At 43.0% G+C, this 21,723-nt stretch overlaps 2 protein-coding genes across 12 annotated transcripts in view; one reads left to right on the top strand and one right to left on the bottom strand.

Annotated features, from left to right (window-relative positions):
- The window catches only part of ITSN1 (intersectin 1), an 87,833-nt gene extending 86,415 nt beyond the window's left edge, over window positions 1-1,418 (bottom strand). For 2 of the 3 annotated variants that reach the window (XM_081198744.1, XM_081198743.1), the window contains exon 1: window positions 1,139-1,418. The gene's annotated coding sequence lies outside the window, so the exon portion shown is untranslated. The remainder of the gene's footprint in view (window positions 1-1,138) is intronic. The other variant, XM_081198745.1, reaches the window with a different exon arrangement.
- Window positions 1,419-1,470: 52 nt separating this feature from the next.
- The window catches only part of CRYZL1 (crystallin zeta like 1), a 31,620-nt gene continuing 11,367 nt past the window's right edge, over window positions 1,471-21,723 (top strand). The window contains exons 1-9 of one of the 9 annotated variants that reach the window (XM_081198812.1): window positions 1,507-1,611; window positions 3,030-3,127; window positions 4,679-4,750; window positions 6,321-6,398; window positions 8,228-8,300; window positions 11,426-11,470; window positions 12,477-12,545; window positions 17,612-17,745; window positions 19,391-19,502. In XM_081198812.1, coding sequence (XP_081054938.1) covers window positions 4,685-4,750; window positions 6,321-6,398; window positions 8,228-8,300; window positions 11,426-11,470; window positions 12,477-12,545; window positions 17,612-17,745; window positions 19,391-19,502 — 577 coding nt within the window. In that variant the 5' untranslated portion in view covers window positions 1,507-1,611; window positions 3,030-3,127; window positions 4,679-4,684. The other 8 variants (XM_081198810.1, XM_081198815.1, XM_081198811.1 and 5 more) reach the window with 8 other exon arrangements.

Consider the following 21,723-nt stretch of genomic DNA (forward strand, 5'->3'; position numbering starts at 1 on the left):
TTCTCAGTAGTCAATTTCCTATGAGGAAAACACATCCAAGATGAAGACTGCCTATAGGTACAAATGTAATCAAATAAATGTTGCTGTTAAACTCAGACGTGATAAAGACCTTGCTTCTTCCAAGGCTAAATGCCAATCTTTGAAGTGGAGGACATGTTTCCTTCATTACAGGGCTATGAAGGCCAAAAAAGGTGCATGGGCCAGAAAGTGCAAGGCCAAAACTCATGCAAAAATCCAGACACTTTTTTTTTAGTCGGAAAATGTCACTAACGGAGATTCCTCTTTGGAAACCATGGCTGCCCACGCGCAGCAATCTCAGCCAGGGACCATACTGTATAAGTTACTTCTGCATGCTCCACCTCGGATTCTCGTTGCATCTCTTCGCACCGACAGTCTACCGGCGAGTTTGTTAAAACAGACACGAGCGAGAGCGTGTTTGTTAAAACAGGCACGACAAAGACGTCGGCTGCTTTTGCAGGCAAGGCAATCTCGTTTGCCCGAGCCGGGCATAAATAAGCTCTCTCTTCCCCACCCCCCACAAGGAGGGCCCGCTCATCACCCCGCACACTTATTCCCTTCTGCTTGCTATATTATATATATATATTCCCCTAAGAAATAAGAGTCAAAAAGATCGGAGCAGGAGACGAAATCAAAGGCGCCGCTATCGGCGCCAGAAGACCAGCATTAGGAGAGATTTTTTTAAAAGGAATCACGGCGAAGAGCTCCCGGCACACACTCCGGGTCAATGGCCACGGATCGCCCTCCTCTCGGGCGGGAGGCGCCTGGGAGGAGAGAGGGGCGCCGGGCAATGGAGGGGGGTGGGCCAGGCAATGGGATGGACTGAGGGAGAGAAGAACGGGGACAAAAATCATACGGGGGGGGGGGGGAACGGGCCGCCAACCAGGAATAACATTGGGAATAACAACAGGGCAGGCGGCGGGGGCGAATGCGGGGCCCCCGAACAAGGGCGAGAGGGCCGCGCGCGTGCGCTGGGGCTGGTGGAGGGGTCCCTCCCCGCCTCGCTCTCCCCAGCGCGCCTGCGCTCCCCTCACCAGGGTGACCCCCCGGGCTCGCCCTGCCCGTTGCCGAGCCCCTTGGCCCACGGGTCCCCTCCGCCGCCGCCGCCTCACGCCGCTACCTCATCTCTGTCGGGTCTCGGGTGTCCTCTTCACCCCCACAGCAAGGACGGAGGGACGGCAGGAGCAGCAGCAGCCGGCGCAGCAGCGGTGGCAGCGGCAAAGGCCACCGCCTCCCCGAGACGCACCATCCCCGCCCGCGTCTGCTCTTGCTCTAACCGCCGCCGCCGCCTCAGAGTCCCCGCCGCTGTCTCGGGCGGAGTGGGGTGGGGGAGGCGCGTGTGGGCGGAGAGAGGGAAAGAGAGAGGAGCGACCTGCCCGGCTCTCCCTCTCTCGCACACCCGCCGCCTGACTGCGCAACCCGAAGAGAGGCGCAAATCCCGAGGCAGCCAACCAAGCCCTCGCCCAGCCCGCAGATCCCACCCCTCTCCCGATGACGGACGCGCCCAGCCACCATTAGGAGAGGGGAGCATTCCGCCGAGTTGGTCGCCGAAAGCGCGCTCTGGGAAAGAGGAGATAAGCCCAAGGGCGCGAGGTGAGGGGAGAGCCGAGGAGGGCACGCAAGTTTCGCACGGGCCGATAGAAATTGTGTGAAGGAAGGGGAACCGAGCGAGGCTGGACGTGACGAGAAAGAAGCACGCCTGGTGTTTCGAAAGTCATGCTTATTGAAAGGAGACCGCGGCGAAGCTGACTTGCCTCCCATCCTTATTCTGCCTCTCACACGCCGAGTACGGCTTTTTATTGCCCACTCAGTAATTGGAGAGGCGCTGCATGCTGGGACCAATGAGGCAACCCGTGCTGCAAAGCTTGCTGGGAATTGTAGTTTTAGCAGGCCAGGAACTCCCGTCGATAAGCTATTAGAGCGCGCCGCTCCGGAGCGCTCCCCTCGTTTTTCCCTCGGTCACCCGCCCCCCGTATAGAGTGGCAGCCGTTTTTGCCAATTGGGATCTGCGTTTCTGCGCTGCTCCGTTCTAAGGCTTTCCAAGCTAGGATTCGCGCTCCCGCGAGAATCAGAGAGAGGGGCCTAAGAAGAGGTAATGGGTTTGTCATGACAACCACCCGGGTCTCTTCTGCGGGGCAAGGGGCTGGGCGCGCGAGGCAGAGGCAGCGAGCAGAGCAGCGCTGATCTTTGTGGCGCCTTCAGCCCTCGGGACCTGCAGCCGCCCTTCTTTGACCTCCCGTAGCTGTTCAGCATCCGCACTTATTTCCAGTCTTGCTAAAGAAGGGCGAGGTTCCTGAGCTCGGGAGGTTCCCTGCAGCTATTGCTCATCTCATATCCTTCCCTTTAGCTGGTGGTGGGAAATCAAGATCTTGCAATTTTGCATTTAAGAGACCCAGTAAAGTACTGGCACTGTGGTAGGGGCATCTGCTTATTTTGTTTACGCACCGGTTTATTTCGAGAACGTTATACCCTTCTCTTCAGAATAGAGCTGAAGCATAGACTAAAATGCAGTAATAGGATAAAATAATTTTAAAAGTGGAGTTTCCAAAACATGCCAGCGATTGCTAAAGCAAAACACAATGCACCAGCAACGCTTCACTTAGAGAGGCACACTTAATTGGAAAGTGAGTCCCATTGAATGGAACTCAGCTGAACCTTTGAATAAATGTGCTTTGAGTAGTATTGTGTAAAATGTCTAAAAGGCTGGCACAAATTGAAAGGACTTCACCTGGTGCTGAAAAGGCATTAAGCCCAGTGTCTGGCAAATATGCAAAAAACAAGACCCTACAACTGAAAAGCCTTGTTTGGCTCACAGCCCACTTCCCATTTGAGGTTAGGGGAATCCAGAGGAGTGGCTCCACAGGTAGATCTTATTGACCAATAAAATCCAGATGGGCCTGCTTAGAATAAAATAGGATATCTGCAGAAATTTCCAGCTGAGACCTAGAAATATCCTTTCATGCACAACAAATTTGCCTTTTCACTTATTCAGAATTCTTGTGCTTTTATAGGGTACATTGGATAAGTAACAGAGAAGTGCTTAAGAGTGAGAGGGAAGCTGAGAAGTTACAGGATTGAGGATGAATGAAATGCACAAGAAACAGTAAAGGTTTCAGACAAATAATCCTTACTAAGTGGGCCATCTTAACCTAATAGTTCAGATTTACAAATTATATTAGGTGCTGTGTGTGACAATGTATACACCACCTTCCATTTCCTTGTGTATATATGCATATTTTGGATAATTAGTAATCCCATCACAAGCTGCTCCTATCTGTAGTACCATACCATACCATCACTTCATTTTTTTCTGCATCCGTTTGTCTGCAGAGAGTTGTGGTTTTGCTTTGGACGAACTATGCTTATACAGATGGTTGGCTAGACTTGGGCATTGAATCGTACAAACTGAGCACACCTTAGAATATACTCAGTGCTCTTCAGGATTTGTGCTTTTAAGAAAAAAAACAGTTATGGTAGGTACTAGCCAAGCTAAAAATACTTCTGGGTAAAGGTTGTTCATTCCATTGGAATAAATGGTGATCGTAAAAATAAAAAGTTTTGAGTTTGTGGTAAAATTCTACAGAAATGTTTTACAATTAATTTTCAATTTCTTGTAGTGCAGTCCTATATATTTTTTCTAAGACGTAAGTCCCATTGGGTACAATGAGACTTTCTCCTTGGTAAGTGAGTGTAATAATGCAACCTGAATCAACTTAGTGTTGTTCCCATTTTTCAGATGAGTGAAATGAAACAGATGGTGATTTATCCCTAAAGCTAGTAAATGAATTTCTTTCTTAGATTTCCCAGAACTAAACCCAGCGTGCTGTGATGTAATAAACTACTCCATGGTTAAGAAGTCAATGTATATTCATGAAGTATCTTTGAATTAGGGAAGGAAATTAAAAGAAACAGGTAAATGTTTTTCAAACTGTGATCGGAAGAACCTTTGAGTTACCGGTACTTAGAAGTTTATCAGGGTTCATTGATAATTGCTGATCAAGACTTGCATTACTAAAGCAGGCTTTTCCAATAAGAAAAATGTTGCTTGTATTGCTCAATCATAGAATCATTGTAGGGTTGGAAGGGACAACAAGGGTCATCTAGTCCAACCCCCTGTAATGCAGGAAAGTTTTGCCCAACATGGGGCTCGAACCTGAGATTAGGAGTCTCATGCTCTACCAACTGAGCTATCGGGTCATAATCAGAAGCATAATTTTTCTGTGGAGCTGATGTTATGAGGTGACGTATCTTTCTAATGGATAATAGTACAATGTTATAACAGGAAGTTTTAAAAATTCACCTCTTTTGATTTGCTCTTTCAGTTATCAGAAACAATGGTAATAACACAGATTTTATCTGTGATCTCTAAATTTATACAAAACATATAGTCTTTTATTTAAAATCTATTTAGAAACACTTGGAAGTATCTAATGAAACAGTTCCTAGTGCAAGCACTTTTGGCAGAGCAACCAAACTTTCTCACCTAATTTGTTCTGGGTTTTCCTGCAACGCTCCAGAGCAGATTTGTGGGACGGGCACAAGGAGAGGGAGAGGAAGTTTAATTGCTAAGTTCAAAGTGCTTGTGTTAGCAGAACTAATGAGTTAGATATTGGCCTAAATTCGTATTTAGGTATTTCATTTCCCGCTCTATATTTTAAAGGTCGGAATGAAAGGCTTATATTGGCAGCAGAATTCATCTGGAGAAGAGCCCACTTTTGTTTTCCTGGAAAAGGTAAGTTATTTGCTTAAAGAAATATAAGACTGCATACACATCTAAAATATGTGATGCCATAATTTGTTTTAGAATAATGACAGCTTGCCATCTCATGTGATCTTGGACAAACTGCGGCTAGTTGAAAGAAGCCAACTTCAAACTATAGTTTATAAAATGTCTTGATACAGCAAAGTGTTAAGACGAACCACAGTTTTCTGTTTAGCTTAAACAGCTAAGCTAAAGTTAACCTAAAACAACAGCAGAAACTTCCACTCTCCTTGCACTAGCTCCAGAAGAGACTTCTAGACTTATTCTTGTAATTCTGAACCATGGTTTAGCATTACATCTAAATGCCATCCCATCTCAGTGGACTTATAATGGCCAACCCATGGTTTGGCCTTTGGGGTGTGCTTTGGACTTGCCTGCTCCACTTTCTGTCTCAAGCTTAGATTCCCTTCCTTCCTGGTTAGCATAAAACTGTATTTAGGCAGAATTAGAAGTCATATTTTGAAGTGGATTTCCAAGTGCTGCATGCAGGTGAACTATAGTGTGAACACACCATAATTTGTCTGGTTCAGATCTAATTATAAACTATGGTCTGCCTAAATCATGACATGAGAAAGTGGACTATGTGAGGACTCAAGAGTATGAGCCTGAACAACAGCCCTGGTTGTCAAACTATGGGTTGGCCGTGAGTTATGAAGAAAGACTCAGATTTGACTTAAAGCTTTTCAAAGTGGGGAAATTATACAACAAACAAATTACCTTTTTAAATTTTGAAACATCTGAGTGCAGTAACTGGGTTTTAAAAATTTGTTTCTCAATCCAGTTAACAAAATACATGAGAAAATAGTTTCAGAACCAGAAATATTAAAACATGCATTCCACTTTTGACTGACAGAACAACCCCTATATATGTATGTGATCATGAGTGGAGCCTAAGATGGAGAAAAGAATATCAGAAGTACAATAAGAATTGTAAAAGGTTTTTTTACTTATTTATAATTTACAACCCATAGTAATAATTGCATATAGTACAGCATCCCTTTTCTGGATTTATTATAAGGTAACTTTTTCACTTCCTTCTCAAAGAGGAAAGTGACTTGGAAACTTTGAGTTAACTGCCTGAATCAGAAGAACTCTGCATAAGGTTTCCATAGAATTTAGTTCATTTGTGTGTGTGTTGCATTCTATGTATTGTTACTAAAGTCATTCCCTAGACGTAACATGTACATAATCTTCTAAGTAGCTTTAAAACTTTGCAGGGTAGGATTGCAACACAGTGCATAGGAACAGAGGAAGCTGATTTGATGAGTCATATCATTGGCCTCACTAGCTAAGTAGTGTCTACACTGATGGGCAACAGCTTTCCAGGATTTCACACGGGGTTGAGTCCCAGCCCTACATGAAAATGCAGGAGGTTGAATCTGGGACTTCTTGTATACAAAGCTCTACCGCTAAGCTACCTTTCTCACTATAATCTAGGGGAAGGGAAGAACTCTATCCGCAAAACCCATTAAGCTGAAATACCTAGTTGTGACATACTTACATGTCCTATAGTGGGTGAATCATGTTAATTCAATCGTAGGATAACCTTCCTGTCACAAGAGACAACTATGTGAAAGTGCAAGTGAAAGCCTGTGCTCTAAGTCGGATCAATGATAAGGTACTTGTATTATTTTACTTCATAGAAAGTAGAACCTATGAACCTGCTCTTTGATTCAAATACATCAAAATGCTGTTAACCCATTCTGGTGGCAGTTTTGTTCACATAAGGCAGGGATGGTGAACCTGTGACCCGCCAAGTGTTGTTGGGCTCTGACTCCCATGATCTCCAGCCAGCATGGGATGGGGGGAGTTGAGGTCCAACAACATTTGGATGGCCACACATTCCCATCCCTGGCATAAGGTAACAGAGGCACCCTTATAATTTACAGCGTAACTCTCTATACGTTTATTTACAAGGAAGTCAACAATGCTCAGTGGAAGTTACTTACAAGTAGTATGTTGGTCCAACAGTCAAAGTAACTGCTATTTATATAAGGTGCCCCTTTTCAACTAAAGGATCACCTTTTACTGAAATCTACCTTATTCAACTATGTAAAACAGTAGTATAAATGAAGGAGGGGGTTCTAAGACCCAAATGGCCGGCTTCCATACCAGTACAGCATGGGTAGGCAAACTAAGGCCCGGGGGCTGGATCAGGCCCAATCGCCTTCTCAATCCGGCCCACGGACAGTCCAGGAATCAGCGTGTTTTTACACGAGTAGGATGTATGCTTTTATTTCAAATGCATCTCTGGGTTATTTGTGGGGCATAGGAATTCATTCTTTCTTTTTTTCTTTTCAAAATATAGTCCGGCCCCCCACAAGGTCTGAGGTACAGTGGACCGGCCTCCTGCTGAAAAAGTTTGCTGACCCCTGCACTACAGCCATTACTGGGGGGGGGGGGGTCCCTGTTAGAGTTGGCCCACACAATAGGCACAGTTGACAGTGAATTGTCCTTGTTTTCAGCAAAGTTTGTGTCCCACTTCTACAAATGTTTGCTGTTGGTGTGGAGATTCTCCACATTATGAATGATAATTGCAAGGATGATCCTTGCTCTACGTGTTATGCCTCCTTCAGCTACCATGTAGAGGCTGGATCAAGCGCCATTCCCAGGACTGCATATAAATTGGCTCTAATAGAGGCTTAAGTGAATGCTATCTGCCCACACTTAAAGCTAAGCACCCCCTCGGGTACGCTGGTTAGTTCTATGGTCCCATAGTTGTAGAAATCAGTTGGACAACATGTACCCCATCGCTTCTGGGATTAGAGCTAGTGTGCTGTGCTAAGTATACAAATGTGTGCAGCATAAAGACCTGTCTTACTACATTTACCTGCCTCTTAGAACTTCTCTAGCTTACTATGGTTTTTTTTAAAAAAATACATAATTTAAAAATTAAAAACGGATTTATGTGTGATTTTTCTTTTATTTGTTAGTGCAGGGTTTTTTTGCTTTAGATGGGTATCTGGCCTGCCCATAACATGAACTGTTTTATCTTGTATTGAAGAAGAAATAAAATAGAGAGGGGAACAAAGCAAGGAAAATTAAGGCTTTTGCCAGATGTTACTGCCATTATGATATGATTTATTAAAATTATTAAAAGCAAAGGATGTTGTGTGTGACATTTTCATAGCATTTCAATAATTAGATAAATATCTAAACTACTAAATCATTTTTTAATCATTTTTGTACATAGAGAAGACAGAACATGGTAACTGTAAAGACCTGGGGTTTCATAGCACAGTCAAGTTAGTATCATCATGTTACTCTAAGTTCCTGTGGAACTTACTTCAAGAAAAATGTGTGTATGATTTCAGCCTTACTGGACTATCCTGTATTAATCTGCCATTAAATGTTTGGTGGGAGGCCGTAATAGCATTTTACTGTACTAATATGTACTCAACATTTATTATTCTTTACAGTAGGCATTCTAACCATTATTTGACTTAGCTTTTGTCAGAAATCAAGATCAAGAAGGAGTTTCTACCTGTTGGTAGGGAAATTGCTGGTGTTGTGTTGGAGAGTGAGTATACTAATTAGTATAATGTTGCTGTTTTCTTTGGCAATGAAAAATGCCTTGTAAACATTATTTGTACTATACAGCATTGAACCCCATTAATCTTCTCAACATGAAAACCAGTTCCTAACATTCTGTTACCTTCTCCTGACATTTGGTCACATTACAGTGTGGCAAAGAAACAAGCCACAGTGGGACTATGCTGATTGTTAATGGCTGGGTTTATTAGGGCCACTTGAATTCCCGAGTGCTTCCGTTTACTTTCTTCTATATAAATATTTTGTTTGTGAATTCCTGGAAAATATTAACACGTCTTATGTGTTCTATAACTGTGAGAGTATGAAAATCTCACCTTATCGTTAAGGTCAAGGACTTTCAACTATGGCTTTCTGTTACATCTGAAGAGAGGCAAAGAAGTGGCTTGGCACATGGCTGAGCAAAATACATGAGTAGGCACCTACAGGCTTTGGGAGAAAGGGGCAGTGTGTTTCTGTAACTTCTCCCAATTAAAAGAACCCCAAGGCAAGAAGAATAAAACATGCGGAATCTGCATGTTGGCTACTGTTTCCTGGTCATATGACAGAATGGGGGGGGGGGCGGGTCACAGAAATCCACACCCTACTAATTCATCTCACAAGCAGAGAAACTGACCTGACCTTGCTCTGCCCTCTGCAAACACAGCAAGCTCAGTGATGAATTGGGTGGCAAGGAAAGGCATTAGAGTTCCTTTTCCTTTCACCCCCTGCCATCTTGTCCATTATTAAAGACTTTTACCAAAGGACACGACAGGATTCCTTTTCCAAATGTGGTTCAAGCCCTTTTTGCTGTGAAGTGACAGTGGCCTCCAGGCTCCAATGAAGCATTCCTGATCTCTGAACATCTGGAAAACCCCAGAGTCTGTTCTATGGTCTGATGCCGTTCAGCTTTATTATGGCTCAGACAGAGGTGAGAAACCATCCCTTCCAGGTGGTCTCCTAAACTGGACCCTCCTGTCAACTAAGTTTGCATTGGTTGAGGCTGGTAAAAGTTAGGAAGGAGTTGCTTTTGCATTTGGCTGTTTCTTTTCACCCTACTCTTCTCAGACAGACCTGCCCAACCTGTGATCTACCAAGTCAAACAGAGACCACCAATCATGACCTGATGCTTTCACAGTCCTAGATAGGCAGAATAAACAGGAGCTTTATCAAACTTTTGGTTCTTGTATCACATGTTGTGTAGCCCTGCTCTAAGAAATTAGGAGCTAGGGATAGGATCCTGAGTGGAATGCAGATACACCCAGTTACACTTCCCTTTGGCTGATTAACATCCAATGAATGCCCTTTTAAAATGTGTTGGGGAGGGGGAAGATTATTGGGTTTTTCTCATTTTTTTATTATGTATTTTGTGTTTCTATGTTATGATCTTGTCGTGAACTGCCCTGAGATCTGCAGGTATAGGGCGGTATACAAATTTTATAATAAAATAATAATAATTGTATGAGAGTGTTGAATTGCCTGTGCTTTAGGGTCAGAAGAGCTTTTTCCCAGGTCCTGCTGGTAATGACTTCAGGTATTTTGTGTTTCTCTGTGCCTTGTGATTCAGCTCATTTGAAAGAGTCACTTGGGTTTTTTCCCTTGTAAGTACCTTTCTGCCAGGGCAGCTGGTTTCTGTTTGTTGAGGAAGTTGAAAGGGAAAGCAAAGAGGATCAAATAACTCCAGAATGCATGGAAGTTATTCAAAACCACATTAAAGAAGCTCAGCTAGAATATATACCACAGATCAGGAAAGGTACCACTCAGGCCAGGTGGCTAACAGTGTTTTTAAGAGTTGAGGAAGTTATTGGAGGCAAGAAAACATAAGTCTTGAGGAGAACTAAAAGGAGCACAAACATCCTCAAAATAAATGCAAGCAGACATTAAAAACAATTAATTGAGGAGTACGTTGCTAAGAACACTAATGGAAAGAACAAAAAATGTAATTAAATACATTATTAGCAGGAAACCAGCTAGGGAAGTAGTTGAATGACAAGGGAGTCAGAGGTGTGGTAAAGGAAAACAAGCAGACTATAGAGAAGCTGAATGGTTTCCATCTGTCTTCACCATGAAAAATGTAGGGCAGATTCCTATTATTAAACTAAGTGTGAGCTGGAGTTAGGGTAAACGGTGAGATGGCCAAGCTTGCTGATTACATCAAGAGGTTAAGAACAAACTAGGTAAATGGGCATTAAAATGGCAAATGTGATTCACTGTAAGCAAGTGCAAAAAAACCTCCCAAATAAAATAAAACTGCCAACATAATAATGCCACTATGCAAATCTGTTGTGCGATTGCATTTGGAATACTGTCCTGCTCTGGTTGCTGTGCTTCAAAAAAAGGATACATAAGGTTCAGAAAACACCAACCAAAATGATTATGGGGCTGAAACAACTGTCCTGCATTTGGGGCCTTTTAGTTTATAAAAAAAAGGCTTTATAAGGGGGACTTGACAAGTGCATAAAATTATGCATGTTGCAGAGAAAGTAGAAAGAAGCTTTTCTCCTCAGTACTAGAACCTCAGGTAGTTCAATAGAGTGGAACAATGAGAAGCAAACCAAAAGAAGTCCTTTTTCCCCTTCCTCCTCCTTCATGGACACAGCAGCAGATGGTGTGTGATAGAGCTTATCTGATCACCTGGCAGCAGAGTTGCTGCTTACCTGATAGTGGGAGGGGCAGAGCAGCAGGGAGGTTAGTGCTGTTCAAACACACCTACAGGCAGGGGCAGAATTTACACACACACAGACCCTGGTGTTTTTATTTGTATTATTTTATGCACCCTTGGCTCAGCAGCCTGGCGTTGCCAACTGAAGTACCTCATTGGCTCTGGAGGTGTGTTTTCACAGCACCGACCTCTGTGAAGCCTTGACACCCTCCCCCCTATCCTGGTAAGCAGCTGCAACTCTGCTGCCAGGAGATGGGGTAAGTGGCGCCACCACACCCTTCCTTCTGCTGCTGCTTAACATGGACTTTCACTACCTCTTCACTGACATCTGCTTGGGGATCAGGAATTGCAGGAAGTTTGCCTTGTAAATTATTGTTTTGCAAATACAGTTTTCAAAGTATAGTAATTTCTCTTGGGTTTTTTTATTTAAATCCCTTTATTTTCTTTTGTTCAAGCTGGAAATAAAGTGACCTTCTTTCAACCAAATGATGAGGTAGTCGGTAAGTTGCAGTTTTTTAATCTAAGCAGTGAATACTTTTTAAGTGAAAGAGCTGCATTGGGTTAGAATAGCCTTCCTTAGCCTGGCGTTCTCCAGATGTTTTGGGCATCAGCCCCAGACAGCACAACCATATTTTTAGCTTTCCAGTAACACTGTGACACAGGTGAGGGGCTAGGCCAAGGGATGGTGACATGTCTGCGGCTAATGAGCCTTATGTCTGCATCCAAATTGTATATGTTGACATGGGGCTACATGCAAACAAATAGCAAATTAAAATAATCAGAAATTTTAGATTTATTTTACTTTTTAAATCTTAAGTATTAATTTGCCTTTTTATGAGAATCCCCATGATGCATTGATGTGATAAATTTTGTATTGAAGAATACATAGGAATTGTTAGCAGTAAAGTCAAAACTTAGCTATATTAAGGTGATCCTTTACCTATGTGAAAATGATCCACCAATGCGATTTGGACTTCTTTCCACCTGTATCATCTCTTTACTTCAATATTGTGAGCAGATAGTGTAACAAACTGCTAGTCTGAACATGCCCTAAGGCAGGCTTTGCTATGTACACATGAGTAAGCTTCCTGGAACTGCGCATAATACATGTTCATTTCATTAATACTGAGTTCCATAACTATCACTCATTGGTACCACAGTGCACTGTAAAGTTCTTTCATAAAAGGGTCAAAAAAGAGGTGTTTGAGTCTGAGCCAATCTGTTATCACAGCAGCAGCGACACTTAGGGTAGAGCTTGCAAATTTTACAGCTTCATCCCTTCCAGCTGCATTATATAGAGGTGACAGAAGCTAAAGGCAGACTAATGATTAACAGCACAATCCTAAATGTATCTAGTGAGAAGCAAGTCCTGTTGAATTCAGTGGGTCTTACTCCCAGGTCAGTGAGGCTAGGGCTATAGCCTTCCCTTAGAAATGCAATTCTTAGTTGACATATGATACAGTATATATGTGGTTTGAGTTGAAGGGTTTTGTTTTGATTTCATAGGAATTTTACCACTGGATTCAGAAGAGTCTGGTTTGTGCGAAGTTGTTCTAGTTCATGAACATTATTTAGGTATGTATCTTGTGTTAAGCACCACATGGAACCCAATGAGCACTTAAAAAAAACTATTTACAAAAGTCAAATTTGTTTTATTTGTATATATTGCAGTTTATTTGTATATAGTGCACACGTGTCCTCAGAAGTGTAGTGTCTTACACTGACGCCTTAAATGCTGCACAATTCATCTCTTCTAAAGAAATTGCAGCAATACATACTTTTCAGTGAGTTAATGTTCAAACAGAAACCACAAGAGCTGACTCACCCCTTTCATTTCTCCTAAGCTACTGCTCTTGTTGCTTCACTCAACTATTTTTGCTGATTTACTCTTAAATTCTAAAAGCAAGCATTTCTGAAAGCAGTGTCCAGCCCTGCTTTGAGCTTTGCATTCTTCTCAAACTTCTTCGATTATTCTAGGCCAGACATCCTGGTTTTCCTCTGGTGCAATAGTTAGAACGTGCCTTTGCAAACTAAACTAAATAAATAAAAGTAGCAGGCAAATCCAAAAGGTCAAGAGCATTGGGTCGGATCCAAAGTTATCACCGTTCTGTAAAATGTTGCATGAGCACTAGGGGAAGGGTCTACTCAACCAAGGATCTGGAGCAGCCTTGCCCAGCCTCGTGCCCCCTAGTGCCCCCATCAGCCAGAGCCAGCTCGATTAATAGTCAAGGATGATGGAAGCTGTAGTCCAAAATTTTGGGAGAGCACCGAATGGGAGAAAGCTAATCTAGAACTGTGTCACAGATTTTTTTTAAAAAAATATTATGATCCAAACTGTAATGTAGTGTCATAATTTATCTACAAATCTAACCTCTTGTGAGAGCATGAATAGGGGGCATGTTGTTTAAGAAACATTCCCTTTAGGAAAGATGCTATTTCAGGGGTGGGCAACCTCCAGCCCTCAAGACCATTTTCCCCACTGGTGATACTGGCTGATGGGAGGGCAGGGATTAACCATGTGTTTGCTGCAGGGCCCTGTTCCCTGGCCTGTGGTGTCATTGAAGAGCTGCATACAATTATGAATCCGGTGGAGTTTTCCACACCCCCAGCTTTGAACTTTAATTGCTATCTGGCATCAGACAAAATCATAAGTCTGTTGTTTCTATGTTTCTCAACATGACAATGATGTCATAAGCCCCAACACGCCTATAGTCTTGTAAACTTAAGTCACTCAACTAGGGGTCCAGGTGCAGATGTGCTTTGCCACCTACATTAAAAGGTTGCAGGTGCCAGATCATTGGGTCCTGGGTGGCCTTTGTGATGCAAGTTAGTTATGCATCCAGTTGTACATTTTGCAATGGCTGCAGGCATCTGAGGCTGCTTCTGCAGCCTTGTCTCCCTTGCTGGATTGCGACTGTGGCCTTTGCAGGAATCTTTATATTTTTGTGTAACACAAACCTTTCTGAATATTTTGTATAACTAAAGTTCAACAGCAGAACGGCATCCTTTGAAACTACAGCTGTGTTCTGTAGTACTCAATACAAGGTAAAAGACAACAGAAAAAGAAACATTAAAAAAATCAACTCTATGTACTTTGGCTACAACCCAGAAATTTTAACTATCATCGCTGTAAACCCAGCAGGGTTCATATTTTTCCAACAGCAGGTCCCACGAAATGCATCATAAGTAGTTGTTTTTTTTCCCCAAAGTTAGGGAAATTTCAAAATTAGCATGCAGTACATTGAGTAGGGGGCTACGGTAAGGAAAACAACACTGAAATGTTTGAGTCCTGCTGGATAACAAAGAATCTCACTATATTGTGGCATTCCTCTGTTTAGCCTTTCTAATACAGTCATACCTTGGAAGCCAAACGGAATCCGTTCCTGAAGTCCTTTAGACTTCCAAAGCGTTCGGAAACCAAGGCGCAGCTTCCGATTGGCTGCAGGAAGCTCCTGCAGCCAATCGGAAGCCACAGAAGCCACGCCAGACATTTGGGTTCCAAAGAAAGTTCTCATGCCGGAACACTCACTCCCAGGCTTGCGGGACCCAAAATGTTCGACTCGCAAGGCGTTCGTCAACCAAAGTACGGCTGTATAAAGGACTACTAGCAGCTGCCCAAAAATATGTGGATTGCAAGCACTTGTGCCTTCATAGGGCTGTTTACACAGCTAAAGAAATCTTAGTTGGTTAATGAACCTTAGTCAATTGTTCAATTATATATGGATAGAAATAAATGTTGTTCAGGACATGGACCTGACCAATGGTGGTAAATTCACTATAGCTAATGGAGCATTGGCCCACCAACCTCATCCTGTCCTCAGCCAAGCCCCACCTGCCTGCCTTCTTTCTGACAACCAGCCCAGAGGTTGGCACTGCTTGGCAGCTTCCTTCTTAGCCTCAGCAGGGAGGAGGATGGAGACAAAACGGGAATTACAGGCTCTAGCTGTCACTGGCTCTGACTTCACCTCCTGCTGTTCTTGCTGCCTTCTAACCTACCAGTCCCAATGGACAGCAGCCACTCCTGGAACTGACCCAGAGAAGTGGGTGGCAACATCTGCATACACATATTAATGAAAGACACTTTGTCCTCTCCAAGTTATGGAAGAGACTCAAAGAATAAAACTAAACAAAACACAACCTTCCACTGATGAAACATAAGGAGGCTGATTAGATTAAGTCTCTCTACACCTGGCATGTCCAAAGTCAACAACTTTGGGGTAAAATCATAATAAAAGCTCAGCAACTTCAATCCTAAAAAAAGGTTAACAACTTTGGTCGGCCCTCACGGCCCTTCACTTCATCAAATCTGGCCCTCTTTGAAAAAGTTTGGACACCATTGTCTACACCCTTCGAGAAGGTTCAGAAATGAATTCTGCCCCAAACTAAGAAGTTTAAACCACCGTTAGCAAATCCCTTCTAAATTTTGGTCTGATGTATGGCATAAAAGTTTCAAAGCTGTCTGGTGTGGTGTTTACATAGACAGCTAGAATAATATCTCGATTAATTATATTATATTCAGGTTTCTGTGTGTTCTGTGGCCTTCCAGAAATGCAAGTTCTGTTCTTAATAAATGTTATGGTAATTAATTTTCCTCAACTTACTTATGTCATGTAATTGTGCTATCAAGATTCAGGTTTTCAAGTAATTTGGATTTGTATTCATTTTTAAAGCTTACTTTGAAAAACATTGAAGTGGTGGAGAGAATGGAATATTGGAAAAAGAAAGCAGTATTTATTTAGAGTATTCCAGAAAAGGCAGGCCTGTGTAACACTTGTCAGTATAAATTTGACTCTGACCCAACACACATAAAGTCAGGTGTGGAGTTAAGAGCTCCCAAATTACTTAACCATCTAAACCAGTGGTGGCCAAACTTGGCCCTCCAGATATTTTTGAGATTACAACTCCCATCATCCCTAGCTAACAGGACCAGTGGTCAGGGATGATGGGAGTTGTAATCCCAAAACATCTGGAGTTTGTCTATGCCTGCCATAAGATATGCAAGTGTAGTTTTAAGAATCTCCTTGCACGTTTCACATTGATTTTGAATATCCCAAGACTCTGGGCAGAATTTAGTGTTATGCTTTTCGATGTACGTCAGATAAAATGATCCCCTTCTCTTCCTGATGTTCTGAGAGGTTCTCCCAACCTAGAGCCCCATTGTGTGAGCAGAAGTCCTTGTTCTTCCATTGAATGAATGAATTTATTATTTCGGTCACAGACCAGTTCCAGCCCACATACAATATCAAGAAAGTCATAAAACACGATAGGGATACCTTTGAATTTGCAGTTAAGTATAGCAGGGACAATGCAGATATAGCAACAGTTAAAAAATATATAAATTAAAACTTAGTCACTAAAATATAACCTAAAATTATCATTTAAGGTCTTAATCATTATGATAGCACAGCTTGTTCCCTAAGTTTTATGGCAATCGCACATAATTTGGCTGCCCTTAATGTGATCTCAGGATCCTTGTCCTCTACCAGGGATTTTAGACATTGAAGTTTGGATTCATTTGGAGATTTTTGCATAGCAGGGGTAATAAATACCGAGCGTATATCCCCGTAGAAACGGCAGCGTAACAAGGCATGAGAGACAGTTTCTACCTCCATCAAGCCGCAGGGGCAGATTCGTTCCGCGTATGGTTTACCCTTGAATCTGCCCTGCAGTAAGGCAGATGGCAGCCTTGTGCTTCCATTGACGGGGCTCTTTAGGTGAATCCTGCCCTGTGTTCCCCATTTAATACCTTGCCCTATGTCTTTTTTAAGTAACCAAGCAGGCTAATAAATAGCCTGTCTTTCCAGACCTCACCTTAACGAAATAAAGTTCTGGTTTTTCCCTTTCCATGTTTTTATTGTTTTATACAGTGGTACCTCCGGTTAAGAACTTAATTCGTTCTGGAGGTCCGTTCTTAACCTGAAAATGTTCTTAACTTGAGGTACCACTTTAGCTAATGGGGCCTCCCGCTGCTGCTGCTGCGCAATTTCTGTTCTCATCCTGAAGTAAAGTTCTTAACCTGAGGTACTATTTGTGGGTTAGCAGAGTCTGTAACCTGAAGCGTCTGTAATCCGAGGTACCACTGTGCTTCCCACTGGTTTGGAACAGCTTTCGAACCCTGAAGATGGTCTTAGGAGCCTCATTTTTCAAAGTGATATTATTCCCAAGCATAATCTGTCATAGCACTTAAAAATATGTATATATATAAAAAATACAAGCTTTTTTTTAATGTACAGCAATTACTTGAATCAACCCAATGTTTATATTCTGACTTTTATTCCTTTCACTGAGAAACAAGACATAATGCTATAAAAATACGGTGACACTTTACCAGTGAGCAGTTTAAAACATAAAGCTAATAGATTTGTTAATAATGTTGCAAGCTTATATGACTGGGTTGAGGAGACCCATACTGTCTTTTTTATCTCTGCAGTATGTTTCTTTTAATTTTTATTTTTGGGGAGGAAGGAGAACACTGACCAACATTTTTTTTGTAATAGTCTATTAGGTTAAACAACAAATTTAAGGTTCTGTTTCAAAAGTAGGCAACCGCCAGCCCTGCTTTTTAAAATCTCTGGTCTGCTTCTCCCTCCCTGCCTCCTCTCTCTCTCTCTCTCTCTCTCCCCCCCCCCCTTTTGAAACAGCTCATAAGCCAGAAAAGGTCTCCTGGCTTGAAGCAGCAGGCACCATTCGTGATGGTCTTCGTGCATATACAGCTCTACATTACCTCTCCTACGCCACTCCAGGAAAAACTGTTCTGGTGATGGATGGAGCAAGTGTAGGTACAAGAAACTACTTCGGAAACAATTATATCTTTTCTTAAACTCCTATTCAGTATATATTTGTCTTGTTGGAATGGACTTGAAAAGTCTTCTAGCCTGTGCTCTTTCTGATAAATCAGGAACCCATGGACCCATCTTTCCCCACAAGGCCATTTCCCCCCAAACCACCTGCACCTGTCATTCAGCTTATGTCACCAAATCAGCTGATGGGTACCAGGGTGGGGCTCAATTATACTTTGGCTGAACTCACCTGTTCCTTACTGGGCTCAAAGCCAAAGTAGATATATGATCCTGCCTTGGGAGGGTTTAAAATCCTGCTGAGTTTGGCTGTACAAGCCTGTCTGCTGTTAAGAACAGCACCGGCAGCCAGAGCAAGCAGACCCCCCCCCTTTTTTTGTGTAGGCGTCGTCAGCAAAAGAGACTCTTCTGCTTGCAACCAAAAGGCAAGCTTCTTTCTCCCCATCCTAACACCTGATGGGAAGGGAAGAAAGAAGGCTTTACCTGCCCTACGCTTGGCACTTTGGGGGTCCCAGTATGAGGAAAGATTGAAGGAACTAGAGAAGAGAATAGCAACATATGCCTGGAGAACTATTGTATACTAAAAGGAAAGACTTGCCCTACGCTGCTCCAGAGGGTGGGACTAGATTTATTGGCTTTAAGTTATGGGAAGGTAGATTTCAGTTGAACATCAAAAGAATCTTTTGACTGTAAGAGCAGTTTGGAACCAGTTCTCTAAAGGGGTAGTAGGCTCTTCCTCCCTGGAAGTCTTCAAGCAGAGGCTAAAGAGTTGGATTTTCTGCACTGAGTAAGGGTTGGACCAGACCCCATCCAGCTCTGTGATCCTTCTTGCTAACTGCTATTGCTGAGGTCATCAGTGGTGGGAGGAGAGGCGGCTGCAGCAGCCCTGCATCCATCTGTAGCACCTGCATCCAGGTCTAGCTGAGAAGCCCCCTTTCCCAGAAGCTATTTGTAGTATATTTTATGAAAGGCTGATTAAAAAATGTGATGTGTGCTTCCGTTTGCACTGGAAGCCCTCAAGGCAAGGCTACGTAAAGTGTTAAAAAAAGAAACTCTCACCCATCTATCTGCATGCAACATGGCTTATCCTGCTCTCTGCTGGAGTACTGGCTGCCATAGTAACAGATTTCCGGACCTGAAGTTTGGTCAATGGATGACAACATTTAAAATGTCCATACTTTCCAAGTTATCCTTGTATCTTGGACTACATGTACAGCATACCAGACTTATTGCTGACATGGTGGTTTTTTCCAGGCATCCTAAAGTATACATCATTTCCCCATTGAATGAAATGTGTTCGAAACAACATTTTCAGGCTTTCCAAATATTCGGCGATGAGGTGTGTGAACCTAAAGATATGCTTCCAATCTCACCAGGAGCAATAGAGCTATTGGGGCAGGGACTTCATCTGAATGCAGCTCATAGTTAAGGTCCTAAGGGGTGGGTGGGTGTACTGGTATATAAGTTCACCAATACACAAACAGTATTTAAACATATGCACTTGCTACTTCTATTTGGTGTTAAAAGTTGTAGGCGGGTGTATAGTTCTGTATTTTAGTTCACCAGTACCAAGGCAATATATTTAAACATATGCACATGCTCCATCTATTTCTCCTCCTGCAGCCATTTGGTACAATTGCTATTCAGCTAGCACAACACAGAGGAGCCAAAGTCATTTCTACTATATATAGTCTTGAAGACAAGCAGTATCTTGAGAGGCTTACGCCATCTGTGGGTGAGTTACATTGTTTGGTTCTAGCTGCGTGAGAGAGCTAATTCAGAACACATGTTTTTATTTTGAAATGTTCGTCTGCATTTCACGAGCGCTAACTGGCTTGGGACCCAGGTATGTGAAGGTGTGTGCATATACACCCTTATCAGCATTCCCAAACTTTAAAGTGATCTGTGAGTCCTCTTTTCCAAATGCCTCCTGCATCAGAGGCGAGACTGATGTCAATAAGGGAAAGAGTTTTCTTGGCCTTTGTGCCCTGGTTACAGAATTTCCTCCCCAATGTTGGTAACATTATCATGTAGGTACCAGGCAGAAACATTTTTTCCCCAGCCAGGTATTTTAAGTACTGTACTTGAGCTTTATCTGCAGTTTTTATTTGTTGTCTGTTTTAGTGTGCTGCTGTTTTGAATGTTGTGTTTATTGATGTACATTCCCCAATTGATGGATAAAATAAATGGTAAATATTTAGAACTGAGATGAAGTCTTTGTTGGTGAAACTTAATGCAGCTGGCTGTTGACATTCCTATTCCTTTTGGGGGGGGGGAGATTGGGCTGCAGTAAGCTCTGTCATCTGACCTAGCAAGCTACATGCAGCCTACCATCTATATATGGCTGCCCACCAGGGCTCAGCAAGGCTCTTGTTTCGTTCTGTACCTGTAACTGCAAAAAATTGGGTGGAGAGATATCAAAATATATCAGGCCATAGTACATGGCTGATGAGTTACTTTCAGTTTAGTGGGTCACAAGTCAGACAGACCTGGACTTATAAGCGTCTGTAAACTCCTGTTATATATAGATGGATACCAAACATTCAGCTTTGTAAAATTTACAAGCCTCTTATTATAAAACACTGAAACGTCTACCTCAATACCTGAGCCCCAAATTGTTCATATCCCTCAAAGTATTACAATAATCAGAACTACAAATTATTGAGGATTATTTTAAAATGCAGGCGACTTTCTTTTTTCCACAGCCTTTGATTTATTTTTAATCTTATTTACTTTCCCTCTTGGCCATCCAAAAATAAGTAGGGCAGCAGCTGTTAGGCTGAATAGAACACTAACTACAGCCACCGCTGACTTGTGAGCACATGTAAACATTTTCCTTATTATCCCGGCTTGTTTACATATTGTGAGCTCAGGGAATGACATGAAAAGATAGATGTGCTCTGCATGCCTTGCTTCTGTGGGAGAAACAGTTTTCTGAAGTATCTGGCAAGCATATCGGCTCTCCTCAGGGGTGCAAGGATAAATTCATGGACAGGACCACACTATTATCTCTCATGTAAGCGCCGTGTTGGAATGGCATGCATGGTGGGCGAAGCTTGGTCTTGGACTTCAGAGTGGAGGGTTTTAGCAGCCTGCAGTATCCTCCCACAGATGAGCTGCAAAGAGAGGGGAGGCAAGCAGAATTTGGACAAAACAATGTCTTGCACAGATGGATCATGGCATAATTAAGAAATCTCTTTTAATGGTAAGCAGCTGCGAAGTGTTCTCCGTTAGTACCTCCCTGTGCTAATGTCAACTTTGCTATTATAGGGTGCCAGATGTCCTTTTTTAAAACACATACCACTTCCATGAAAAACTTACATTTGATTGTAAAATATCGCAGTCCCATATAAGTAATAAATAAGTGTTTTCTGCCTTCAGTTTTTGCTTTGAAAAACCAGTGTCTGTAGAACTCCACAGTTTCTCCTTTTCCCTTCTAGTTTGAAATGTTGTTCCACAGTTGGTTTGATATCTGATATTGTGTCTATTGCAATAAAGTACCGTATTTTTCGCCCCATAGGGCGCACCGGCCCATAGGGCACACCTAATTTTTTTTTGGGGGGGGAATAAAGAAAAAAAATTAATTTCCCACCCAGGTGCGGGGCTGGGGCGGGGGAAGCTAGAGCCCCCAGAACAGGCTGCTGTCCGCAAGCTGTGGGAGCCCTCCCACAGCTTGTGGAGAGCTACCGAAGCCCGGGCGCGGCTGCTCAGCGCCCCCGGGCTTTGGGATAAGAGGCAGCTCTGCGCAAGCTGTGGGAGGGCTCCTACGGCTTGCGCAGAGCTACCCGAAGCCCGGGCGCGACTGCTCAGCACGCCTGGGCTTCGGGATAAGAGGCAGCTCTGCGCAAGTTGTGGGAGGGCTCCCGCGGCTTGCGCAGAGCTACCCGAAGCCCGGGCGCGACTGCTCAGTGCGCCTGGGCTTCGGGATGCAGGCAGCTCTGCGCAAGCCGTGGGAG

Source organism: Podarcis bocagei (assembly GCF_964188305.1).
Source record: "Podarcis bocagei genome assembly, chromosome: 6".
Classification (NCBI taxonomy): domain Eukaryota; kingdom Metazoa; phylum Chordata; class Lepidosauria; order Squamata; family Lacertidae; genus Podarcis; species Podarcis bocagei.